Source organism: Lissotriton vulgaris, chromosome 6 (assembly GCF_964263255.1).
Source record: "Lissotriton vulgaris chromosome 6, aLisVul1.2, whole genome shotgun sequence".
Taxonomy (NCBI): Eukaryota; Metazoa; Chordata; class Amphibia; order Caudata; family Salamandridae; genus Lissotriton; species Lissotriton vulgaris.
The window spans coordinates 1,114,259,512-1,114,283,411 of NC_141694.1; the positions used below are offsets into that span (position 1 = coordinate 1,114,259,512).

The following is a 23,900-nucleotide window of genomic DNA, read 5'->3' on the forward strand; positions in this document are numbered from 1 at the left end:
GCACAGACAAATGGTGGTTTGTGACGTGACTGGTTGGTGCACGCGCACGGAGCACATACACTGTCCATAATCTGCATTGAAAAGCCCCTTGGTAAGCTTTCCTGGAACAGCTCTCTATATCTCTCGCATAGCAACTGCTTACGCAATACGCTAGGCGAGACCTAAAACCATTAAAGAAAAAAACGTGTCAGGAGATGTCTTAGAATCCAGAGTAAACAGAGAAGAGGAAAAGAAGCAGGTATAAGGCTTCTTCTCTTGTATGAAGACACTGAAGCAAATGGCTTATCTGGTTCAAGGGGATAAAGATCACAGTTTCCAGCCTTCCATCTAATGGATAAATGGAATTGAAGGGAATACATTTAGTAAATATCCAAACCTCAATTCGCTAGTCACCTTGTCTCAGCCCTCACCTGGGACAACAGAGCGTTCCTTTTTATGAAGCCCAGTTTGATACTCTTTATGTTGTGAAAGAATATCATGCAATAGAAATTGGCTTCCTTGGGGTACATGGGAGGCTGACGTTTACTCTTCATTTACTCGTAGTTCATAGTTATGAGAACAACAAGTCCTTTAATAAATTCAAAGGGATATAACTCACCGAGCTAGCCTGTCTGCTATGAGTAACATTGTGCTAACGTTCTCACCTCCTCTATAGCTACCAGCCTAGTGTGCTCGCCAGATATAACCGGATGAGTCTTAACCTGCCCTAAAAGCTGGGCATACAGAAAGGATTAAACAAATACGTTGCTTAACCATGTCCGAGATTACAGAAAAGGAGGTGAGATTTTCACCATGGCATGATATGGATCTCATTGTTATGGTTGAGCTCTTCTTTTCCGAAATCATTAACGCTGCCACGGGTCCAGTTTAGCAAATGGCATTAGAGGAAGATATGGTACCAGGAGACTATACGTTCTACATTTGTTCTTGTGGGGAAGGAATTTTCTAGCTTGAACATAACCATTGCTTAAAGGATGAAGGAAAACTACACTGGCTTTGTGTTTAGATCTGCCTTGCACCAGTGTTCGTCTGAACAGGGGACAAATTGGAAAAATTGTAAATGACTCCATTGGCCCTAAACACACCTCGCTTGATGGAGTTTTGGTTACCCATTCTATCTAAAACAGTAACCTCTGCATTCTTGGCTTCCAGAGGTGCTCGGGGACTAATCTTGCACTCTTTGCGAACACTATGGCAGTAAAACAGAGCAACAAAAGTATAACTCAACTAATTTCAGTGCACTGCGAGCTGCAACATGAACATGCTTCTGTGAGTAGCCTTCAGAATATATCTGCGATACGGTTACTATGCTGACTATTAGGATTCCAGTGGTAGATAGCGTAGCTGGAGTACATGAAATCTCAGAGCCTTAATGCATGATCTATTCCTTCGTTAGTGCACTAAGTTTGTACTTTTGGAACCGTCCCTTACTGTCATAAGAGACCGTCTCACCTGTAAGCCAATGTTTGGTTTACTGTTCCGGACTAGTGACCACGCCCCCTTCGTGTTCAGACTGAGTTCCTGCTGTTCACGACGTCTTTTCCTGCTTGCCTTCCCAGTCTCCCTAATCCTGAATCATTTTAGAGGTTTTTTGCCAGTTCCCTGAAGTCTCTTTTTCTCATACCTTCTTTTGGCACTAGGTTTTTACCGGGTCTGCTCCGCTCTTTTCCCCTCCTTTAGAGCCTGCCAGCGCGGCATCTGCTCCGCTCCTTTCGCTTCCCCTGGAGCCAGTCAGTGTATCCACGTCTGATCCGCTACACGCCGCCTGTGCCTCTCTTGGTGCCGGAAGTAGTGTCCATTTCTGCTGTGCTCTTTCTCTTACTGCAGAACCGCCAGAGTGGCACGCCTTTCGGGTTTTTCCTCTCTTGCCCGGAAGTGTGTGTGTTTCTGCTCCGCTCTTCACTCCCACCAGAGACGGCAGCACACCACGCCTGTGTTTTTGTTTATTTAGAAGGTGTTGCTATTCCGCTCATTTTATAACTTCGAAACCGGTCAGCACGCCTTAATTTGTCTTTCACTCCATTATTTTATTCCTTTGGGCCCACACTCTGATCCCCATGTATTTCCTGAAGTACCGTTGAATGCATGTGGTTGTGAGTGGTTTTACATTGTCCTTCACTTGCCCATTATCCCAGGAGACGCTTCATACCTCCCCTTAAGCATATCACTGCAATTCTCCATTGCCTGGAACATTTTATGAGATATTGGGACATACTAAGGGATACCGGGAACTTTCAATTGGTAAGTGAAATATATATCAGTGGATGTGACATGCATTAATGTTCTAAGATAGTATTTAGTTCATTTAGAGTAGATAGTAATTAGTTTGTATCTCTTATTTTTTTAGCACTCTGTTGAACCACATCTATTCTATCACGTTACCTGGTACCACATTGGGTAAGAGTGGTGGTCACTCTTTGGTTTATTCCCCTCACTTTTGGCAAGCAATTCCTGAGAGTGAGTTACCATATCTTCCTCCAGGAGTTGTTTTCTAAAAGCGTTGAGATCAAAATCTTCGCTCCTGGGGAATTACACTTGGATCCGGTCGGGATTCAAGTTCAGACCCGACACTGACCTACTTTTTAGGGTTCGTGCCTGCGTTGCAGTGCACAGCACTGCTCGAGCATTGCGAGAGCCCTTTTGTTGGGGTTTTGAAAGCTAACCACATGCTCGTGTGTGTGATCAGGCTTTAGCCGTCAGGCATTGGCTTTCGCGGTTTTAAAAAAAAAAAGGCATGCGATTGGGCAAAGCGGGCGCATGTCACGCCTTTGTAACACCCATTCCCGACAGTGGCTAGCACGCGCAGCAGAGCGCGTTTGCATCGCTGACGCGCACTCCCCCCCCCCCCCCCTCCTCTGTGGTGTGCGCGCACCACTACCTTTTTCTTACAGGGGCAAAAGAAGGACCGAAAATGGCCGTTTCCGGGGGCATGAAATGCGTCAAATACTTGGCGTTTATCTTTAACTTCTTGTTTTGGATGAGTTTAACTTCTTGTTTTAAACCGCCGTCCCCAGCTTAATGCAGGAGCATTGGCTGCGATTCATAGATTGGGCTCTCAGTCGCACAGGGAAACAAAACTTGAGCTAGTGAGTGGAAGTAGCAGACGGAGTGATGTCATCTACGAGCACGCTCGAGACAAGCTTCTGCTTTCCTTTTCTCTTCTACAGACTGTCGGCACACGGGCGGCTGCATCCACTGTTCCAGCACCATGTAGCACAAGTTCAGTGGCTTTACACAGACCCTAATTGGAGCCTCCGCACCTGGCCTACAATTCATAGTTAACGCGAATAAGTAGGAGGCACAGGTTTTTGTTTACTGGGACATGCCCATTTCTGAAGTGCCTGCAGTGTGCTGCTCCGTGGCTATCTTCAGGGTTGCAAGGAAGCGCCTTAAAATCAAAGTGTTGAGGCATGTACAGCACCCATGATTCCTCTGCATGCATGCTAGGTGGAGGTGGCACTGCCTGCAGCCACCACTGCTTTTCTTTTGCCCACCGTGCCACTTCAGAGCAGTGTTTGCGGACCGCAATGCCACTAGGGTCCTTCGGGAGAAGCCTTTAATGCAGTGAAACGTGTGAAGCTGTACAGGAGGACAGATAAAGGGATCAATGCCACACCTCCTTTCAGGATGTTAATGAACCTGTTAATTTTGCAGCTCCAGAGTTAAGAGTTTAAAATGTGATTATACACTATTGCACGTATTTTCATATGTATTAACTAAAATGTATATATTTATATTTAATGTATCTGTAAATACAACCACACACCTAATCTTCATAATTGCTTAGAAGTCAGTTAGTTTAATACACATTTATTAGAGATTATTGACTTATTTTTGACAAACCAACTGCTAAAAGTTTGATTTAACACAGTAGATTCTATGTCAGGACCGGAGGCTTCAGATTATGCTATATCTTCCTTCGCTTTATTAACATAAAGTCTCCACAGCAGCTTAGGAAAGATATATAACAAGAACAAAAATGCTTTAAACATGAAGCATTGACGGAATGTTCAACAAATCAACAACAACTCCCAAGAGTCTCTTTGTATAATGATAGTCCATAGTCCTTCCACTCTGTCTATCACCACTATAAATCCGGACTTCTCATCTTCTTCCTCCTCCTTCTTCGCTGCTCCCGCAGCCAGATAAGTGCTTTCATGTTTTTTCCCTTTTCAATATTGCTGATTGTATTGTGTACGATCGTTGGGGGACTCACTGCATGGTTTATTCCCTTACAGAGTCCCCGGTCGCGGGAACGTTCTTCGTTCCTACGCAACCTTTCTTTCCCACTTGTGTGCGGTGCGTACGTAGACCGCCAGGGGGCGGCCTGTCGTCTCGCCGACCCTTCGGCGCGCCTCCGCAGTGCCAGGAGCCGCGCCGTGGAGTCTGCTTGCGCAGGAGCCAGCCCTCGCGTACCCCTCTGACACCTGGTGCCCCGGGTCTGTACTTTCCTGCTTCTGACGCCCCGCTGGTGTCTGTATTGCGGCTCTGACCGCGCGAACCACCTTCGGGTGACATTTGTGCACCTCTTTATTCATAGTGTGGCTTAGCGCGCTTGAGGGGTGCGAAGACCCGGTCCCGGCGAGGAGGGTCTGCGCGCTTGGGGGTTGGTGCAGCCCACCTGCCACGTCAGTTGGCCAAAAACGTGATCGCAGCCGGTTGGCCTGCCCATATCCGAGTTTTATCTCGACTGCCGCCCTACAGGGTGCCCAGATTTGCCCTTGGTTCAAGGATGGAAGGGGAATACGAGGAGGAACCTTACCCCTATCTGCAGGACGACGAATTCTACCAGGTGGTGGACAATTCGATTTACCGCTGCGTGACGGAGGTGGTAGGCCCCATGGAAGACCGCCTTTCCGCCCGCATCGTGGAAGAATGCGCGAAGCTGGCATCGGCGCATGTACCTCCGGCTCCCGATCTCCCAGGGACGTCCGGCGGGTTGCCACCCGCCCCGAAGAGACCTTGTAAGGAGGGGCCTTCATCGGAGGCCCAAGGTGTGGACAGGGGCGCGTTCGAGCGTCTTCGGGACGCCTTCCTGGCAAAAGCAACGGCGGTGCCCCCTACGCCCTTGGTGGACCCTGGTGCTTCGGGGGACGTGTCTACGGCCCCCGCCTCCCCAGTGTACGATTCTCCGGACACCGACGACGACGGGGAGTCGACCAGATCTTGGCTTCCGGCACCCTCTGCCAAGGAGATGCCTCGAGATGAGTCGGGCATGCTGGACCCGGACGAGATCGTCCACCCCCGCTCCGCGGCTTGGACACCGGGGGAGACGGTGGCGAAGTTTGTCGCGGGCATGCTGCGCAAGCCCCTGGAGAAGGAGGCGAGGGGCTGCCTGCGTGGGGAGTGCCCTCGGCCAACTTTGGAGGGGAAAGTGGCCATGACACCGGAATTGGATCCCAAGATGGCCACCTTCCTAGCGAAATTTATGAAGGATCCCAGGAAGGGCATCGATCGGTCCTGGCAGGCCTGCCAGGACAAATTGTTAGATGCGGTTGGGCCCGCCACGAAGATCCTCGATATGGCGGAGGAGGCTAGAGCGAATGGCACCGTCATTTCCCCGGAGGTGCTTTCGAATTGGGCCCAGAGGGTGATTGTGTTTTTGGGCAACGCCAACTGTGCCCTGTCTACGGAGAGGCGGCGTTCCCTCCTGATCAAATTGGACCCTAAATTGGGGGACCTGGCCTCGTCGGAGGCGGGTGCTGTGGCCCAGGGGGGCCTCTTCGGCGAACCCTTCATCAGGGAGCTGGGCAAGTTCGTGAACACGTTCACGTCGCTGGATAAGGCCCAGTCCAGCATCAAGAGGGTGTTTCACCAGCGTTTCTCTGGAGGGGCCGGTCGCGGTAGGGGCCGCGCGATCGGCCGTGGCCAGCAGGCCAACAATAAAGGACAAGGCTCCGGAAGAGGTCAATACCAGACCTCTGCCAACTATACCAACTTCTACCCCACCAGAGGGCAGCGCTTCGGCGGCAGGGGGTTCAAGAAGAACTCCGGACAGGGAAATGCCCCCGGTAAGTGTCCTTTGTTTGGATCAAGTTCCTATTGGGGGGCGGCTGGCAAGCTTTTACGGGGAGTGGGAATTGCTCACTGCCGACGCTTGGGTCTTGCAAACTGTACGAGGGTTCCACATAGAATTTTACGACCAGCCCACGCAAGCGAGGCCCCCGCGCCCGATGGTCTTTTCAGAGTCCGATGCGCTTTTGATAGACGGGGAGGTCTCGGACTTGCTGCGCAAGGGGGCCATCCGTCTATCAACGCGTCACCCACACAGGTTCCTCAGCAACGTCTTTTTAGTGGACAAGACGGATGGGGGCAAGCGCCCTGTGATCAATCTCAAGGAGTTCAATGGGTGGTTGGTCTATCGACATTTCAAAATGGAGGGTATCCACCTCCTTCGAGACGTACTCCTCCCTCGGGATTGGATGGTGAGACTGGATCTCAAGGACGCCTACTTGGTCGTCCCCATCCACCCCCCTCATCGTCGTTTCCTGCAATTCATGTGGGACGGCAAGGTGTTCGAGTTCACCGCACTGCCGTTCGGTCTTTCGTCGGCCCCGTGGTGCTTCACAAAGGTTCTCCACCCGGTAGTGGAGTTTCTCAGAAGTCAGGGGGTCCGTATGTTAGTATACTTGGACGACATCCTCCTCATGGGGCAGTGCCCGGAGGTGTTGGCCGGCAAGCCGTCGGCCTGCTCCAAAGGCTTGGGTTTGTGGTCAACGGCGCCAAGTCGGTTTTGGTTCCCACTCAGCAGATCACCTTTTTAGGTTTCGTGGTGGATTCGGTGCAGGCGGTCTTGAGCCTGCCGGGTCGGAAGGTCGCAAAGATACGACACCTGCTTCGACAGACGATCACGAGGGATCGTACGTCCCTGCGTCATATCGCCAAGGTGGTGGGTCTTCTCTCGTCCTCCATCCAGGCGATTTTCCCAGGCCCACTGCACTACAGGGCTCTCCAACGTCTGAAGGCGCAACATCTGCGCGTGGGATGAGTTACGATCAGTGGGTCCCCCTCACGGACGAAGTGAAGGAGGAAATGTCATGGTGGCTGTCTCACATGGAGGCATGGAATGGTCGGGCAATCTTCGGTTCAGCTCCGGACCTGATCATAGAGTCCGACGCCAGCAGGTCGGGCTGGGGCGCCCGGTGCGGGGATTTTTCCACCGGCGGCGCCTGGTCTTCAGAAGAACAACGATTGCATATCAATTGTTTGGAACTCCTGGCGGGCTCCTTCGCAGTTCGTTGTTGGACCAAGGATTCGGTCAAGGCCTGTGTCCTGTTGCGGATGGACAACATTTCGGCGGTTCGTTATGTGAACCATCTAGGAGGTCCTCGTTCCCGCGCTTTGGCGGACCTGGCGAAGGACTTCTGGGATTATTGCCTGTCTCGTCACATTGCGGTGACGGCGGAGTACCTGCCGGGTCAGTCCAACCAGGTGGCAGATTGGCACTCCAGACATCTCAGGGACGCCAGCCAGTGGAAACTGGATCCGGAGGTCTTCCGGTGGCTGCAAGCTCTCTGGGGTCCCTTTTCGGTGGATCTTTTCGCGTCCCGTCTCGACCACCAGCTGCCGCGTTTCTTCAGCTGGAGGCCGGACCCTCTTGCGGAGGCCACGGACGCCTTTCTGCAGGATTGGAGTCGGGAACAGCCGTTTGCGTTTCCCACGTTCTCCATGATCATGCGAACGGCGGCCCAAATACGCCGCCAGGGAGCGGAGCTGGTGTTGGTTACGCCACTCTGGAGGTCTCAAGTGTGGTTTCCGGTTCTTCTGGAACTTTCTTGGGATTCTCCAATCCTACTCCCCCTGTTTCCTCTGCTCCTGACAAATCCGGATCGGGAACCTCATCCCCTCGTCACGCAGAACTCTCTCCGCCTCGTGGCGTGGAGGCTCTCAGGAGACGCTGGACGCTCCCAGGCCTTTCGGGGTCGGCTGAGCACTTGCTCTCCAAAGCATGGGCCGATAGTACGACGAAGCGTTACAGATCCGCTTGGCTTAAGTGGATGCGTTGGTGTTTACGAAGGGGTTTGGATCCCCTGGTCGCAGGCCTCGTTCCCGTGCTGAATTTCCTGGCGCATTTAGCCGACAAGGGCTTGGCCTATAGAACGATAAATGCCATCCGATCGGCGATTTCGGCAGGCCACGACAACATCGATGGCCACCCTGTAGGGGAACATCCTTTTGTTTGTCGGCTCCTGCGGGCTATCCGCCTCGCGTTGCCTCCTGAACCCCGGTACTCCGTCCTTTGGGACGTCAATTTGGTTCTGAATTTGTTCTTGTCTTGGCCGGCCAATTCCTATCTGTCTCTTAAGGAGCGGTCGGCGAAGTTGGCCATGTTGTTATGTTTGGTTTCTTGTAGACGCGTTTCTGATGTGCGCGCGCTGGATGTTTCTGCACGCATTTTTTCCCCGGATGGGGTTACCTTTACCGAGGGCCGACGCACAAAAACGTCGTCGCGGTCCATTTCATATCCAGCTTTTCTTGACACCCCTAAGTTGTGTGTTGTGCAATGCCTCAAAGCATATGAGGACCTGACCTTGGACTTACGCCCTCCGGGCGAGCGTCAGTTGTTGATTGCCTTGCGGAAGCCACACAAAGCTGTCTCCTCGCCCACTATTGCTCGGTGGGTGCGGTGGGTCATGCAAGAAGCGGGCATCAATACTTCCCTCTCTGGAGCGCACTCCGCCAGGGGGGCCATGGCCTCTAAGGCTTTCTCTGTGGGTGCTCGTTTGGAGGACCTGATGCGAGCGGCGGATTGGTCCTCGGATTCCACCTTTAAGAGGTTTTATTTTAAGCCGGTGGTGGATTTGGCCCAGTTGGTGGTAAGTAAGCTTTGAACTAGCATAATCTGAAGCCTCCGGTCCTGACATAGAATCGAAATTTGCCTAGCTTACGTAACGGTAAGTTTCAATTCTATTAAGGACACGGAGGCGAGGATTATCCCACCCAGGCTACAGTGGTGTCTCTACCCACCCGTATGGCAGTAAGTAAAGCGTTTTCCTTTACGTTGTTGGTACTGTAACAGTCTCTGAATGCTCCTCGCCTTGTTGTCACATTCCTGGACCTCCTCGCTGATGCTGTTCCTTTTTCGACAAGCAACGAGGGTGCTAAACAGGACCAATGAGGCTTAAGCGTGATCTGCGCGAAGAAAGAGGAGGAAGAAGATGAGAAGTCCGGATTTATAGTGGTGATAGACAGAGTGGAAGGACTATGGACTATCATTATACAAAGAGACTCTTGGGAGTTGTTGTTGATTTGTTGAACATTCCGTCAATGCTTCATGTTTAAAGCATTTTTGTTCTTGTTATATATCTTTCCTAAGCTGCTGTGGAGACTTTATGTTAATAAAGCGAAGGAAGATATAGCATAATCCTCGCCTCCGTGTCCTTAATAGAATTGAAACTTACCGTTACGTAAGCTAGGCAAATTTCGATTACACTTTATTAGGGAAAAGTGCTTCACTTCCTTTTTCAGCGTGAAATTTTAAATGTAACACCTGTTTTTGATATGACGCAAGGATATATTTTATTTGGCTTAAATATAACAGTGTTGGTCTGATAGAAAATGTTCTCTAATTTTCGACTTTGTTTAAAAAGTGGGTGCCAGTATAATTTTCCCAGTGCCATCCTTTAACATGCCCTAAAATGATTTATTAGACCGTTCCACCTAATGAAACTGTTGTTTGAATGCTGCGCATAAGTAAATGTGACTTCGGCCCAAGAGTTACGTTTTTAGAAGTGTAAAGTATATCCCAGTAGTTCCATGTATCTGTCGTTTTGTTCATTTGCCGCTTGAATCTTGGATGGACCTCAGTAATGATTGTACAAAAAACTTTCATTGGTCTGTATTTTGGACATTTAGTATTTTTTTTAAACTTTTTTTGAAATAATCCTTTTATAGTATATTTCTGCAACTTGTGTGGCCTCATAGCCTTTTAGGAGCTATGTTCCCCTTCATAAGGTTCAGGAGCACTCAATGACTTGCGTTTAGGTGGTCCTCTGTTAACTGTGTGGTGAGAAGATGTGAAGATAGGTCTTGCAGATATTTGTGGTAATACCTTGTTATTTTGTTGTTTATGGAAAGCACAACATCAGACATTAACATAGCCTCTTGGCTCCGCTTTAGTGATGACTTTCTTGGAATATACATTAACCTTTAAATAAGTAAAATAGTATATTCATTTATTCAATGGCAAGAATGACTGTCATGTTGGGCTGGCTTAAGCTTTCATTCGTCAGAGAAAATGCCTTCGGTAAACATAAGAAGCTTTATTTGTTATTCATAAAATTAGGAGGTTTTAATATGCTAGTATGAAGACTCAATTTAACCTTGTGTTATTATGCAACCAAAGACTAGCCTCAGTTGAGTGCAATTGCAACTGTACTTGTAATGTAGACTGTTGCTTGTTTTTTTAGCGTTCACCTTTGTTGCCTTAATGACTTTAGTATCCTGCTGTGATTAATTTGCATCACACAGATGCTGCAGAGGAATAGATTTTTATCTTTCTCAGTTGGCTTGTTTACGGTCAATTTGCCTGGGCTGGTTTGTTTCTCAAGTGTCTGGAAAGTCACACTACAGCAGACTTTCAGGCAGCCTTTTGTGTGTTTTTTGTCACAATACAGACGTTTACCTGGTGCTGGTTAAAGGAAGACATCATTTTTACTTGTGGTAACTGCTTTCATAGCGTTGGTCACAATACCGTACATATCACATTTACCCCACTTTCACATACTAACATTATAAATAGGGCTCCCGGTTTTATGTTATTTATTTTTTGGACATTTCCATCTGTATTTATCCATATTTATTTTTTGTCAACTTTATCTGTATTTATCCATATTTATGATGGGTTTTGTGAAAAAATAAAGCTGAAACTGGTATATTTCCACATTTATTTAACCAATACATATGCAGTCATGGTTGAATGCCTGCCAGGTTTCAATGATATGAACTACAGCAGAAGATAAATCATGAACTTATATGAAAATATGCACATTTCAGTATCAGCCTTGTGCATATCTACTGCTGCTTAAACCTCTTTACTAAACGTCCTTTCCTTTTTAACCCCCTTACCTATCAATCCACAAAGTTATTGGCCTGGCAGTCATGGCAAAGTGTATTTAGAATCACTCAAAAACACCCAAATTCTGTTTTTTTATCCACATTTAAAAATAAATACAGACAAGAACATAAATGGTTTTCTGTCTGTATTTATCTGTAAAAATCAGTCAAAACGGAAAATAGGGAGCCTTAATTATAAATAACCTTGTATATATTTGTTGCTTAAAAAAATAGATAATAAACAATGCCCTTTACAATACCAACAACTTTAAAACTTTGCTACTGAGAGACCTATTGCATTGCAAATGCTTGAATATATGTATCTGCTGACATTAAAGTGTGGAGAAGATGTGACGGATAGTTCATTACAAAGTGGGCAAAAAGGGAACTCGCTAGATCTGCCTGGTGATTATAATTTTTCTCTTCTTGTGCATCGTTGCTGAGGGTCTTGCTGTTGAGTCCAGGGATGTGTGCATTTCTCAAAGCCTCCACAGATATTGTGCTTGCTAAACCTGTTTTGTGATCTTGACATACTATCTAATTATTGCATTTTCAAGTTGTAGACTCTTGCTATCCCTGCTCCGCAAAAGAACTTGCCTGCAAAGCAAACAGGTGGCAGATATGGGGCATCAACTTAGCTTCTGACCTCTGGCATTTTCAGTCAGGGAAACAAAGTGAGCTCACCATTCCCAAATGGAGGCTTTGGCGAGATACTGTGCAACAAATTGATTCTCCTGTTGTACTGCTGAATTAGAATGGGAGGGAAAAGGAATGGTGCCAGATGCACGAAAAGAAGAGGAATAAGGAAATATGTTTCACTAGAAGTTATATATTGAAAGAACTACACAAAAGATGTGGAATTGAAGACATGGCGAAAAGCTCGCTGTATAGCCCCAGGTTTCAGAAAGAAAGCATATCCCCAAAACTCCCTAAATGCACCGAGAGCACTGATGTGAAATAATAGTAATGATTTACACATCACTGTTTCAACACAGATCCCTTTTGCCACAATGGTATTAAAAACTGCACACAGGAACCTCATATTCTTGGAATCAGATAGTGATGTCTCCTAGTTGATTGAAAGCTGAAAACTATGGTATAGTCTCACTTTCTTTCGATGTTTTGTCAAGTTTTTCAGTTTACTTTCACAATGCAGTTGTCCAGATAATGTTAGTTTCTGGTTTTTGAAGAGGTACACCAATTGCAGAGAGGAGTTGCAAACTAACGTCCAAATGGCAGAACCAGCAAGGCTATATGCATACTACCACAGAAAAGGTGGCTCATACTGGATCTTTTGTGTAGCTGCAATTCCTTTGAGCTTCCCAGGTAGCCATATGTTAGGTGAAGCACGAAGATTTCCCTTATACATTTTGCTTTAATATGGCTAGAAGTATTTTTCATACTTTTTTTAAATATCAATTGTATTCTATTTTTATAATTGTACAACCAAACAAGTCAGTACTACAGGCCTCAGTAGCATTATAAAGTATGTTTATAAATAGTATTGCAATCATATTTCAGGTGGACAGCAACTTCATAGTTTACCTACAATTTGTAATGGTTGCAAAATGGGCATTTTCAATACATATCTTCAGGGAGATATATGGACAGTCTTTGTCAGTTATATCTATAAGCACTTGCTAAAAGGAAAATTCTAGATAACCAGCATTAGTAAAGGCAATACGTGTAGCTTTTCCAACCGAATGGCATCGAAAACATGTTTTTTTTGCTTTTGCTGTGCAGCATCGGGCAAAAGAAAAAAAAACACAACGGCTATCATTTCATAGGTGCATGCACGATTCACCAGGAATGCATGTGCTTACAAAATAAAGTGGGAAGCATTTTTTTTTTATTTACCGCTACAAGTTGGATCGATACATTTGTAAAAATATAGTCCAAAAGCTCTATTTCTGAGGTGTAGGGTAGCAATTTGCTTCCCCCCCCCAAAAAATGAAACTAAAAGAAGGACTGTGGGGTGAAAGAACGAAGTAGCACACGAGGGAGAAAGCAATATGGAAGTGGGGAAGAAGCACACAAGAGTGAGCAACAAGGATCACAGGGAGGAGTTTGGCGGGGAGCAAGCAGCACACAAGGTAGAGAAAAAGAGCGCAGGGAAAGGTCTTTGACAGAAAAGATCACAAGGGGAGAGCTGGAAAAACACGTCCACTTTGACAGAATTTTGCAATAAAAAAGAAAAAAAGTAGTTCCCTAAAAGAAAGCAATTGAAGGATACAAATTAGCCAATCGAAAGGACTGTTAAGAGGATGCACTCCATAGGACTTGAATTTACAAATATTCAGGCAAAATGTATGAACTTGGGGGTGCGTGGCCAGCAACATGGCTGAGTAGCTGTGTTTCTCGGTGGCTCTGGCAGCCCGATATAAATCCTGCATTTAATCCTAGCCGTAGACACCCACTGAAAGCCTTCAGGGAACGGAACGGCTTCCCACAGTTACTAGTGCTGCGAAAAGGCCCATAAAAGACTGAGGGCAAGCGTAATTTCGCCCTTTCAAGACCAAGAGGGAAGAACAACGAGGCCCGAGACCCAAGGACGCAAGATGGCGGCGATCTGCCTGGAGACGCTCGATCGACGCGGGTAGTTAGGAGAGAGCAGAGGAGACATACTCCAGGGCTCCCGTCCCCTTCCCTACGAACATAATGGCGGACCAGGAGAGAGCCACAGAAGACGAGAGAGGGATTATTCCCGGAAGCTGGTGGTGGTGGATTGAGCAGAGGGAGCGGAGGACAAGAAATACCTCGGACTGGAGAGCTTACCAGGAGGCGAGAGAAGCAAAGTTGGACAGTGAAAACCCCACTCTCCCACGCGGCTGTGACAGGAAAAAGGCAGTGACAAAGGTCTACATGCAGCAAGAGAGGTGAGCACTGACTGGCGGAAGGGGCCCAAACTGGGAGGCGGAGGCCCTGCGCAGGAGTGAAAAACTTGCCAGACTGTATCAGGAGTGCCTCTCCCCATTTTCTCTCCGCCCTTTGTCCCCCCTGCCCAACAGAGAAACCTGAGGATGGAGGTAAGTAGGGATCGACCCAGAGGAGCGACTACACCGCCATCCACTTTAAAGTCGTTGGCGAGGGCTGGGAGGCCAACACCCCACTCCAGGTCAGTGTGTTACACCGGAGCGCTGAAGCATTGCATATCGCAGATGCAACCGGAGATGAAGACGTGGTGAGTGGGGGCGGAGGGTCTGAGATAGAGAACAACGAAGGCGAAGGGCCCGTACCACCCCCAGCAGAAAGCTATCCCTCTCCCTGAGGCGAACGGTCTAAGGGTACTAGAGCTTGGCCATACCTTTCCTGTCAAGCCTAGAGGTATACGCTGGTGAAAAGGGATCTGCATGTGAAAGAAGGGAGGCACGCCAGGAGAGAAAAGATGGTGGCGCCAGTAGCAGGCACAGCCACACTGGTGACACAGAAGGAAGGGCGACCCTCCCACATTCGATCTCAGCACACTTACAGATTGCAGGCAATACCATCCAAGAGATCAGGGGGTAGGCCTGACCGGTGACGCTCTGACGCCTGAGGGCAACAAGGTCAAGAAAATTGACGAGGCGGTCCAGAGCTCCACTACTATAACTGAAGCTGTGCGGGAGCCATATACTCTTGACTCCCCATACAGATAGCTGTGAGTGGTGCCCTTCATCTAAGAAAGACGGAATAGCGGACAACGGACACAGAAAGACCCGGAATACACGTGAGTAAGGCCCGACAGGGCTGGAAAAGTAACCAGTGAGCGGCCCGCAGGAGCTGTCATAAATAACTCTGTGTGGTATCTTTCTGCACCACCCAGGAGAATCAGTCGTAGTGGGCCAGGGAACAGAAATCCGAACCTTACGTATAGCACTCAAACACTCTTGCTATAGAGGGAGACACGACACACGACAAGAACCCACGAGGCAAGGCAAGTTGGATAAATATACCAAAGTGGTGCAGTAGCCACGGGGAGCGGAGGGCGAGGATGCAGTCGCGCCAGACAGTGTGGCCATACAGGCCATACATGCCTCAAGAGAAGCTTTGGAGGGGAAGATGGCAGAGGTGCGTATGGAGGTGTGCCTTCTGCGCCAGGACCCGAGTAAAGTCACGGAAAGAATAACTTAAGTGGAAACACGCATATCTGAAGTGGAGGATATATCCCACACCATGAGAAAAGAAGTTACAGGAATGGCGGCCCTATTGAAAGAAGTGGCTGGGAGAGTTGATGACGCAGAAAACAGGGTCCGCAGAAATAACCTAAGGTTTGTTGGATTCTCTGAGGGATCGAAAGGAAAGGACACAGGACCTTTCCTCATGACGTGGCTCAAAGACTCTCTCCCAAACACACAATATTCAACCTACTTCGTAACTGAGAGAGCGCACAGGATGCCAAACTTCCAGCCACCCCCGGAAGCCCCACCGAGACCCCTGATAGCGTGTTTCCTTAACTTTCAGCGTCAAGACCTTATCCTCTGAGAAATGCGACAAAAAGGGAATATTAATTATGCAAATACGCAAATAATGTTGTTCAGAGATTACTCCGGGGAAGTACAGAAACAGTGAAGAACCTTCAGCTCAGTTAAAGCCAAACTGAGAAGTCTCAAGATCGAGTATATGCTACTATTCCTGCTGAAACTCAAGGGGCTGTTCCAGGGCGCCTCGCATTTATTTCAAATGCCGGAGGAGGCCTGGCCATGGCTGGAAGAGCGATCACCCTAGAGGCGTAGGCAGGAACTGACAGAAACCCTGAATTGTGGTCTAACAAGAAGCACAGGCTCAGGGGCACGGAGGGAGAAGAGACAGTGCAGGCTGACTGCCTCATGTAAGACATACTCTAAAACACTATCCCGACCAAGAGGACGCATACACAAAAAGACCCAGATATCTGACTCAGATGGCGAGAAGACACGAGATAAAGAGAACCGACAGCGGGACGAGTCACGAGACCGCACCACCGAAGATACTTCCGATCAGGAGTACTCCTCGGATCCAGACAGTGCACACCCAATCCTACAGACCATTCACCACCTTGAAGACCATGACCAGCAGGCCGCTACCACAGAGACTCAGCACCAGCACTATCAAAAAACGGTGAAGAAGGCTGAAATACTGGGGCTGAGCAATCGCCGCTAGACAGTAAGACAGTAAGTACACGTAGACATTGTACGTTACGCCAAAGAGGTAATAGACTCTAGTTCAAACTTACGAGTTTCCTAGGGTCGAGATAGGGGTTCAGGGAGGGTGGAGGAGACAGTCCTCTCAAGCTTCGCCTGAGCTTCAGTTGTCATGTTTATCAGTTGGAGAATGGCATGGGTGGAGGGCGAGTGTAGGGAGGGAGCAGGGGAAGAACAACCACAGAGAAATCAATGGTTAGAGTTGGAAATAGAAAGAAATAAGGTCTCAGAAGAGACACAACATAAAATCTGGGGAGAGTATAGATGCAAGCAAAGGGCGAGGGTAACTATTTGATTAGGACGTGGAACCTCAATGGACTAGGCAGTAGATTTGTCAAACCAGATATTATTTTCCTACAAGAGACACACCTAATAGGCTCCCACTGCTCCTTCCTGGGAGGGGTATGTACACTACACTGATACATGCGGGTTTCTCATCGGCATCGAGTGAAGTAGCGATTCTAATTAAAAAGACAACCCCCCTTCCATGCATCCAAAACGTGGACAGACCCTAGTGGAACATTTGTGGCAGTGCAGGGAACTTGGGGCTGGAGATAACTTACTTTGATCAGTGCCTTTGCCCCACCAAGACTGCAGCAGCATACATTAGACAATGTATCACGGATACTTATAGATTCAGGCCCCTCCACGCATATCATAGGTGGGGATTTTAACAACGTGCTTAATCCACTATTAGATCTAATGCAGAAAAGAATTAGAACATATCCTCCCACACACCTCAAACTGTTTCAAAATACAACGGGCTGAATGATCTCTGGCGACGCCAGCAGACCGTACATATTTATATTTCTCTGGTGCTCACAGGGTCTCCTCCAGACTAGATTACCTATTCGCCCCAGCGGGAGAAATGGAGGTGATAGAGAAGGTCGAAAAGCTGGCAAGGGGCATATCAGACCAAGCACTTCTATGGTTGACAGTGGGGGAAGAGGGTAGGAATACAGGGGGAGTGGCGACTGCAAGCTTGAGCCCTCCAAGAAAAGAAGTTTACCAACGAAATCCATACAGATTCAGAACAGTTTATATGAAAAAAATTAGGGCACAGTGTTTTTTTGCGGTGACTTTATAGGAGGCATATAAAACGGTGATAAGAGATAGAGCACAAAATATCATAGATCATTAAAAAAAACAAGCAGACCCGAGATAGAGACCCTCGAGAACAGACTCCTAGAACTAGAGAAGCATTTATCTGCTCGTACAGACCACCACACACTGCCACAGCTAGAGGTAACCCGGAGGGAATACAAAAGCCTAATCACCCAGGAAGTGAAAACCCAACTCTCGGCCACACAACACCGGCTATATGTGAAAGGAGATAGGGCGGGAAAGCTAATGGCTTAGTTGAACAGGAGTGAGGTGGGTTGCCTCCATAAAAAAACAGTGCAAGATATACACTACATTCCCAGATATAACAAACTACTTTGCCCATTATTATACAGAGCTAAGCAGAGACAGACCACTTTCAGGCACCGCTCAAATATACTCATACCTGCAAACAGTAGAGACCCCCACCCTCTCCCAGGAGGATAGAATGTTTTTGGAGGGAGATTCGACACTGGAAGAAGTAGGGGCTCCCAGCAAAATTCTTTAAACGCAACACCAGCCTATTGGCCCTAGACCTCCTGAACATGTTCCAAGCATCTTTGGAAGAAAAGACACTCCCGCCAGACCCGCAAAGGGACACAGTGGTGGCGATCCATAAACCAGGAAAATCCACAATGCAATGTGGGTCCTATCAGCCCATATCTTTGCTGAATGTGGAAACAAAAATACAGGTCACTGTGTTAGCGACACGCCTCCTGACCGTAATATTATCTACTGGGTCTGGCTTCATGCCATGGCGTGCCACAAGACTTAATCTCCGCCAATTTGCTAAATGGCTGGACACCATTAAAAATAGATCCACGACACACGTGTTTCTCTCCCTAGACACAGAGAAGGCCTTTGATATGGTACACTGGCCATTTCTGAGGCAAACTCTGGTGAGGTTTGGATTCGGCCCAGCCTTGATAGCTTGGGTGGAGCTACTCTACACCAACCCTGTGGCCAGGGTCCGAGTTATTGGAATAACCATGGAGAACTTCTGAGTCTAGAGAGGCACCTGACAGGGCTGTCCCACTACTATTTGCGCTGGTCTTGGAACCGTTGGACTGCGTAATTAGGAAACACACAGAAATTACTGGTTTTAAAGATAGTGAGGACGTCCCTTCAGAAGAGCACATATCGCTCTATGCTGACGAGGGAATATGGTCAGCACGCAGGATACAGAATCAATTGGGGCAATTCAAGTCTTTACACTGTAGGAGAACCTATGACTGGAAAGCAGGTCCCAGGATGCTTTCAGGTGGCTCAAGAGGGATTTAAATACCTAGGTTTGTATATTACCACTAAATATAGGACTAATCTTAATCAGAATATTAGGAGGGTATTCCCGGAATCCCACGGGGATGTTGAGCGGTGGAGGCGACTCCTGCGACTGATAATGGGAAGAGCTGCATTATATAAAATGATTACACTTTCGAAATTATTATATGCGTTCCAAAACACATACTGCAAAATACACGAAGACATATTTAACACGATAAATGCAGACTTGCCCATGGTACTGTGGGACGGACGACACCTAAGAGTTGCACTGCAGACACTGCAACGAAACCAATATAGCAGGGGCTTGCTCTACCGGACATAAGAGCATACGATAGGGCCGCTCACCTCACAGTAATTAACGACTGGGGACATGAAGCGGGAGACCACCACACATAGGCCCTAGAACGGCTACAATTTAGAAACCATACCCATCTCCACTACATATAGGGAGGCAAGGGAGTTTGTCGACTTCTGTCGGCCACCCAAAGAGGCCTGGAAAGGGGTGGAAAGACAGATGAGGTGGGACAAACGGTTATAACAAAGGTACACATGTATCTGTAGTGCATACGTTTACACAAAAGATAGCTTCTTGGCACTAGCTACAGATGACAGATGTTTATTTATTATCGAAATCAGTAGCACTCATTTTATCAGCCTGGGCTGGGTGAAATGCTGGGCGGAACTGAAGGAATTTACAATAATTTACACTTTATCTTGATTTTAGAAACAAGACTCATGCACAGGCGTACATGTCTACATTAGTATATATGCAAGTTATACAGTAGGTGCTAGAGCTTACAGTAAATCATTTTTTATCTTGTCAACTAAAAAAACTGGTCATGAGATCTGAAATAGAAACTCTCAAAAGAATGAACTTATTAAGTGTAAATGTTAAGAAAGTGGTATGCCACATGTTGAAACTTCTTCACTTTGAAACAGTTGCTAGAGAGACATGGGGCAGTATTATGGAAGTGCCCCAGGTCCGCAACGGGTGTCAGCGCCTGCCTTGCGGCCCCCTGGGTACTTTTGCATTACAGAAGGGGGAACAGACGCTTGTGCAGCTCCCTTCTGTAATACAGAGGGCCCCACACAAATAGGTAATCCTTTGCCTCTGCACCTGCACCGAATTATGTCCGCAGGAACAGAGGCGAAGAAGCTGTCAGGGGGCGCACTGACAGTGCGCCACCATAAAAGTGGCGCACTGTCAGTGTGCCCCCAGATGGCAGTCCTCTGGAGGGTACCCCAGACAGCCCCTTCCAGGCAGGTGCAGTTACTGACTGCACCTACCCGTAAGGGGATATCTGCCCCCTCTTAAAAGGGCAGGCGGGTGAAGCCTGCGCAGTGAAACACGGAGCGGCTGCTCTGTTCTTCACTTGAATGCGCTGCCCCAAGGCAAAGCGATTTCGTGGCTGACCGCAGGCCAGCGTATTCAATGTAATAGGGTTCACTTTCCCTTTTTGCACCAGTCGTACCTTTTTAAGGTGCGCAGTGGCGCAAATAGGGCAAGTGCGCCATATTCATAATACAGCCCCAGGAGCTGTCATCTAGGGCGCAAGGTTACACTTCTAAAGCTTTACGGCCCGGGACCAGGGTTCGATTCCCGGCGCGGAAGGTTTCTGGACCAGGGTCAGCGGACTCGATAATTCTCTCGCCTCGGTGCCCACTCTGATCAGCGTTCACACTCGGCAACTCTGGGCATTAGCTTGACTCATCTTCACTAACGGGCCCCACCAGACCGCCGGGGATGCCTGGTCTCACCCTGGAGATACCCATTAAGGGACCATCTCTCAGGGAAGCCAGGAAGGGTTTCGCAGCGGTCGAAGCGCCTTGGGACCCTCCGGGTAAGTAGTGCGCTATATAAATGCCTATACATTTACATACATACATATACATTTACATTTATTTTCTACCTTTCACCAACTTCGGAAATTAACTTGCAATGTTAAGCCTACTGAAAAGAAAGCAGCGTGTGAAAAATGGACTTACACATCCCCCTGGTTTTGTTCATACAAAGCTTTCATCTCTTCGAGAACCTGTCGCACTCCATCTTCCTGGAATAGAAATGAATAAGCAAATGTAAGAAAAAATGCAAGCCTTCTAAACTAGTTATTTTACAGATTGCTTTAACAAACGATGCTGCAAGAATCAGTTCAGTCAGTGTGTCCGAGTTCCCTAATTCTACATTGATTTACCAGGGATATATTTTCCATGTCCCCTTGTAATATAGGGACTCGGTGTTACTGATACTTCTGACATTGGGTGAAATTACTGACCCAATAACACCGAGCCAATTATAATGAGGGCCTAAACTGGTTGGCAATTCGTGCTGGACTGCTCATAGTGGAGATGGGTCAAGACTGATTTGCATGTGGCTGGGTCCAAACTTAGGTGGCATGGGGAGCAAAAGAACAATGGGTTAGGATGCCATCCGAGTCATTGCCAGCGGTTAGGCTTATTTCAAGCATTCCTCCCATCACCTTTTGTGTTTGACCTAAACTGATCAACAGTTTCCCTGGGTAACACGACTATGCTAATGCAGCATATGTATGTACAGTAGGTACTTGTATTTGTTATCTTATACTTGCTAAGTTGTTCCCTGATTGTTACAAGTGATCGAGAGAGCTGTCCATCTACTCAGGCGGTTATATGCAGAACACTTTACTTAATGATGTTTCGCTCTATATAGAAGCCCTGTTTCCTGAAACAAGTAAATAGCCCTTTTCCATTTCCATATCCAGGATATGGAACAACATCCCCTTATCCAGGCCGCTCAACTCTCCTTCAAGTCAAGAAAGAGCTGAAACGCCTCCTCCTCAAGGAACACTACATCTTCAAACCGTGTTGCAGCATCTTCCAGGTCCAAGAACTCCCTACCTGTTATTCGAAATTGCTCTCCGATTACATTTTTTGCCTCTGGCCTTCTAAAGCCTTCTGCTGCCTTTGGCTAGATTCAGATAGAAAAAAATTGTATACAAAAATGCACACTACGTATTGCACTTTACAGAAAAATGTATAGAACTCCGCTCGTACTTCATATGTGAAGGGCACATAGCTGACCAAAGAAGGCCAAAAAGAACACGATTTTCATCAATTAAAATAAGTGTTTTAACAATATCGTTAGGTTTTGTTAATTTTTTTGATTTACGTAGAAAATGTTTAGTCCCTTCTCTCATCTCATCTCGGGCATTTACTCATGTCAAGGTGTGTACCCTGTTCCCATGGAGTTAATGGAGTGCCCAATACTTTGTATAAGAAGGTGTTATCAACAGGTTGATATAGCTAGCAAAGTCCCCCATTCCTGGTGGGCTGTCCTGCTGGAATTGGAGTTTGGATTTTCAAGGATGTTCATCTCCATATTAATGCTTATTTCTGCAGCAATCATTTGGGGAAAGGACAGAAAACCACTAATATGTTGGTACTTTAATCAATACAATGCCAGATGTAAATGTTGCCACGTGTTGGTACTTAATAAGCCGGCCACTGCGTGGTCACTTGATTCTGAAATCTCAGTTTATAAATTCTAGGTCTTTAAATCCAGCAATCACTGAAGGATGAAGAGCCACCTAAATACTTATGAAATTCAAACCTCTGGCCTGCTGGTTGCTCACATATTTCTGCCCTAGAGGCATTAACCAACTGTCCATACTACCAGATAGGTCACATTAGTTTTTCCTTCTCAGTGCCATAAAACTGTTCACAAATGAAGTAAACCTTTGTCCATGCTCACGCTAACACATGACACAACTCCTTTATTTAAGTCTAGGCTTACCAAAATTGAAGCTGTGGACAGTTTCTCCCTGGTACACAAAAATAAACCATACAGTGGTCACTGTTATACAAAGGCTCATTTTGCACAAGGAACCGACGGCTCCAAAGTTAAGCATTTAGACACCACATCACATTCTTAGGAACCACATGTGTAAATTTATTTATAACGTTTTATATAGCGCAAACAAGATCCTGAGGGATATCAGAACGGTTAAAACTTAAAAATTAAGCAGCAAAAAAACAAAACGAGAACTATCCTTTACTTCTATTTAGAGCTATAGAAACAAGTCAATGGGTATCATTCTCCGGAGGAAAAGTGTGATTCCTGGGAGGTGCAAGGACCCAAATAGTAAATTTGTTTGCTTACAATGTTCTTAGATGTTTAGCAAATGTGTTCTACAACAATTATCATTCTGGACTAAAAAACATTGGAACAAAATTATAGACAAAAACTCCTTTCGCACATATGAGCCAGCTCGATTGAGTTTAAATTACAAGATCCAACCGTCAAAATGTTAGCACATTTAGATCAGGAAATTTAATTTGCCGTTTTACTTGAGAAAAATGAATGCTTGACAGGTAGTCGTAGTGTGCTCATAAGTCAACTGAGCAAGATTTGAACTATATACAATATTGGTTCAAAGTTTTAGAAAAATAAGTTTTTAGATTAAGCTTTTCCATGGGATGACCCACTCTCTTAACGTATAAAATACTGTTAGCTGTAAATGATTTGCTTTTTAATTTGAATTTTTCCAGTTAATTGAACATTTTCATAAGAAAGCATTACAGAAATGAAATAAAAATAGGCATGAGAAGTAAAAAAGAGTGGTATTTCACATGATATATGAGAAGCCAATGAAGCACAGTTGTAGATCAAATACATTACAATGTGGAGGCACTGAGATAAAATCTGCGAAATGCATTGGTTAAACTAGCAGCCAGGGTTAGCTTCCATGTTTTAGTGATGATTTACTACCCACATGAAAGGAGAATAGATTGGAGAGGAAAGTGTTAAGTTGGAAAGAGGGGTAGCAAGAGAGTAGGAGTGAGGGGGGGGGGGGGGGTATACCAAGATCCTTATTGTGGGGAGAAGGTAGTTAAGTCCATGGGTAACCAAAGTTGTCTGGATGTGGTGTGGTTAAAGTTTTGGTTGAGAATAATGTCTGTCAGTCTGAAAAAGCATACCCAGGCTCACCAAGTGTGACAGCAGATTGACATGACCTTCCAATCAAAAAGGATTGTTTTGACCCCTAACGTGAGTAGTAAGCCGAATATTAGGAGTTCTGCTTTGTTAAGTGAGGCGGGGTAGGAATAATCCAGGGACCTAAGCATGTGTAGACTGAGTTCAGAGTCACCTTACAGTGGAAAATGTAGTGGATGGTTTCATTGATATCTTCCCAGTGTGAGTGGAGAATACAACAAGAAAATAGTATGTGTTTGAGGTCTCTTGCTCCAGCTAAGCAGTTCCAGAATATGGCTGAATTTATAAGGCATAGTTTTGAAGAGTTTGCCCAGGGTCCAGAAGGATCTATG

General features: G+C 46.8%; 1 protein-coding gene across 2 annotated transcripts in view; it reads right to left on the minus strand.

Annotated features, from left to right (window-relative positions):
• Positions 1–23,900, minus strand: part of GINS1 (GINS complex subunit 1) — a 344,403-nt gene that overhangs the window by 230,402 nt on the left and 90,101 nt on the right. For both annotated transcript variants that reach the window (XM_086927200.1, XM_086927199.1), the window contains exon 2: positions 20,586–20,650. In XM_086927200.1, the coding sequence (XP_086783326.1) occupies positions 20,586–20,620 (35 nt within the window). In that variant the 5' untranslated portion in view covers positions 20,621–20,650. The remainder of the gene's footprint in view (positions 1–20,585; positions 20,651–23,900) is intronic.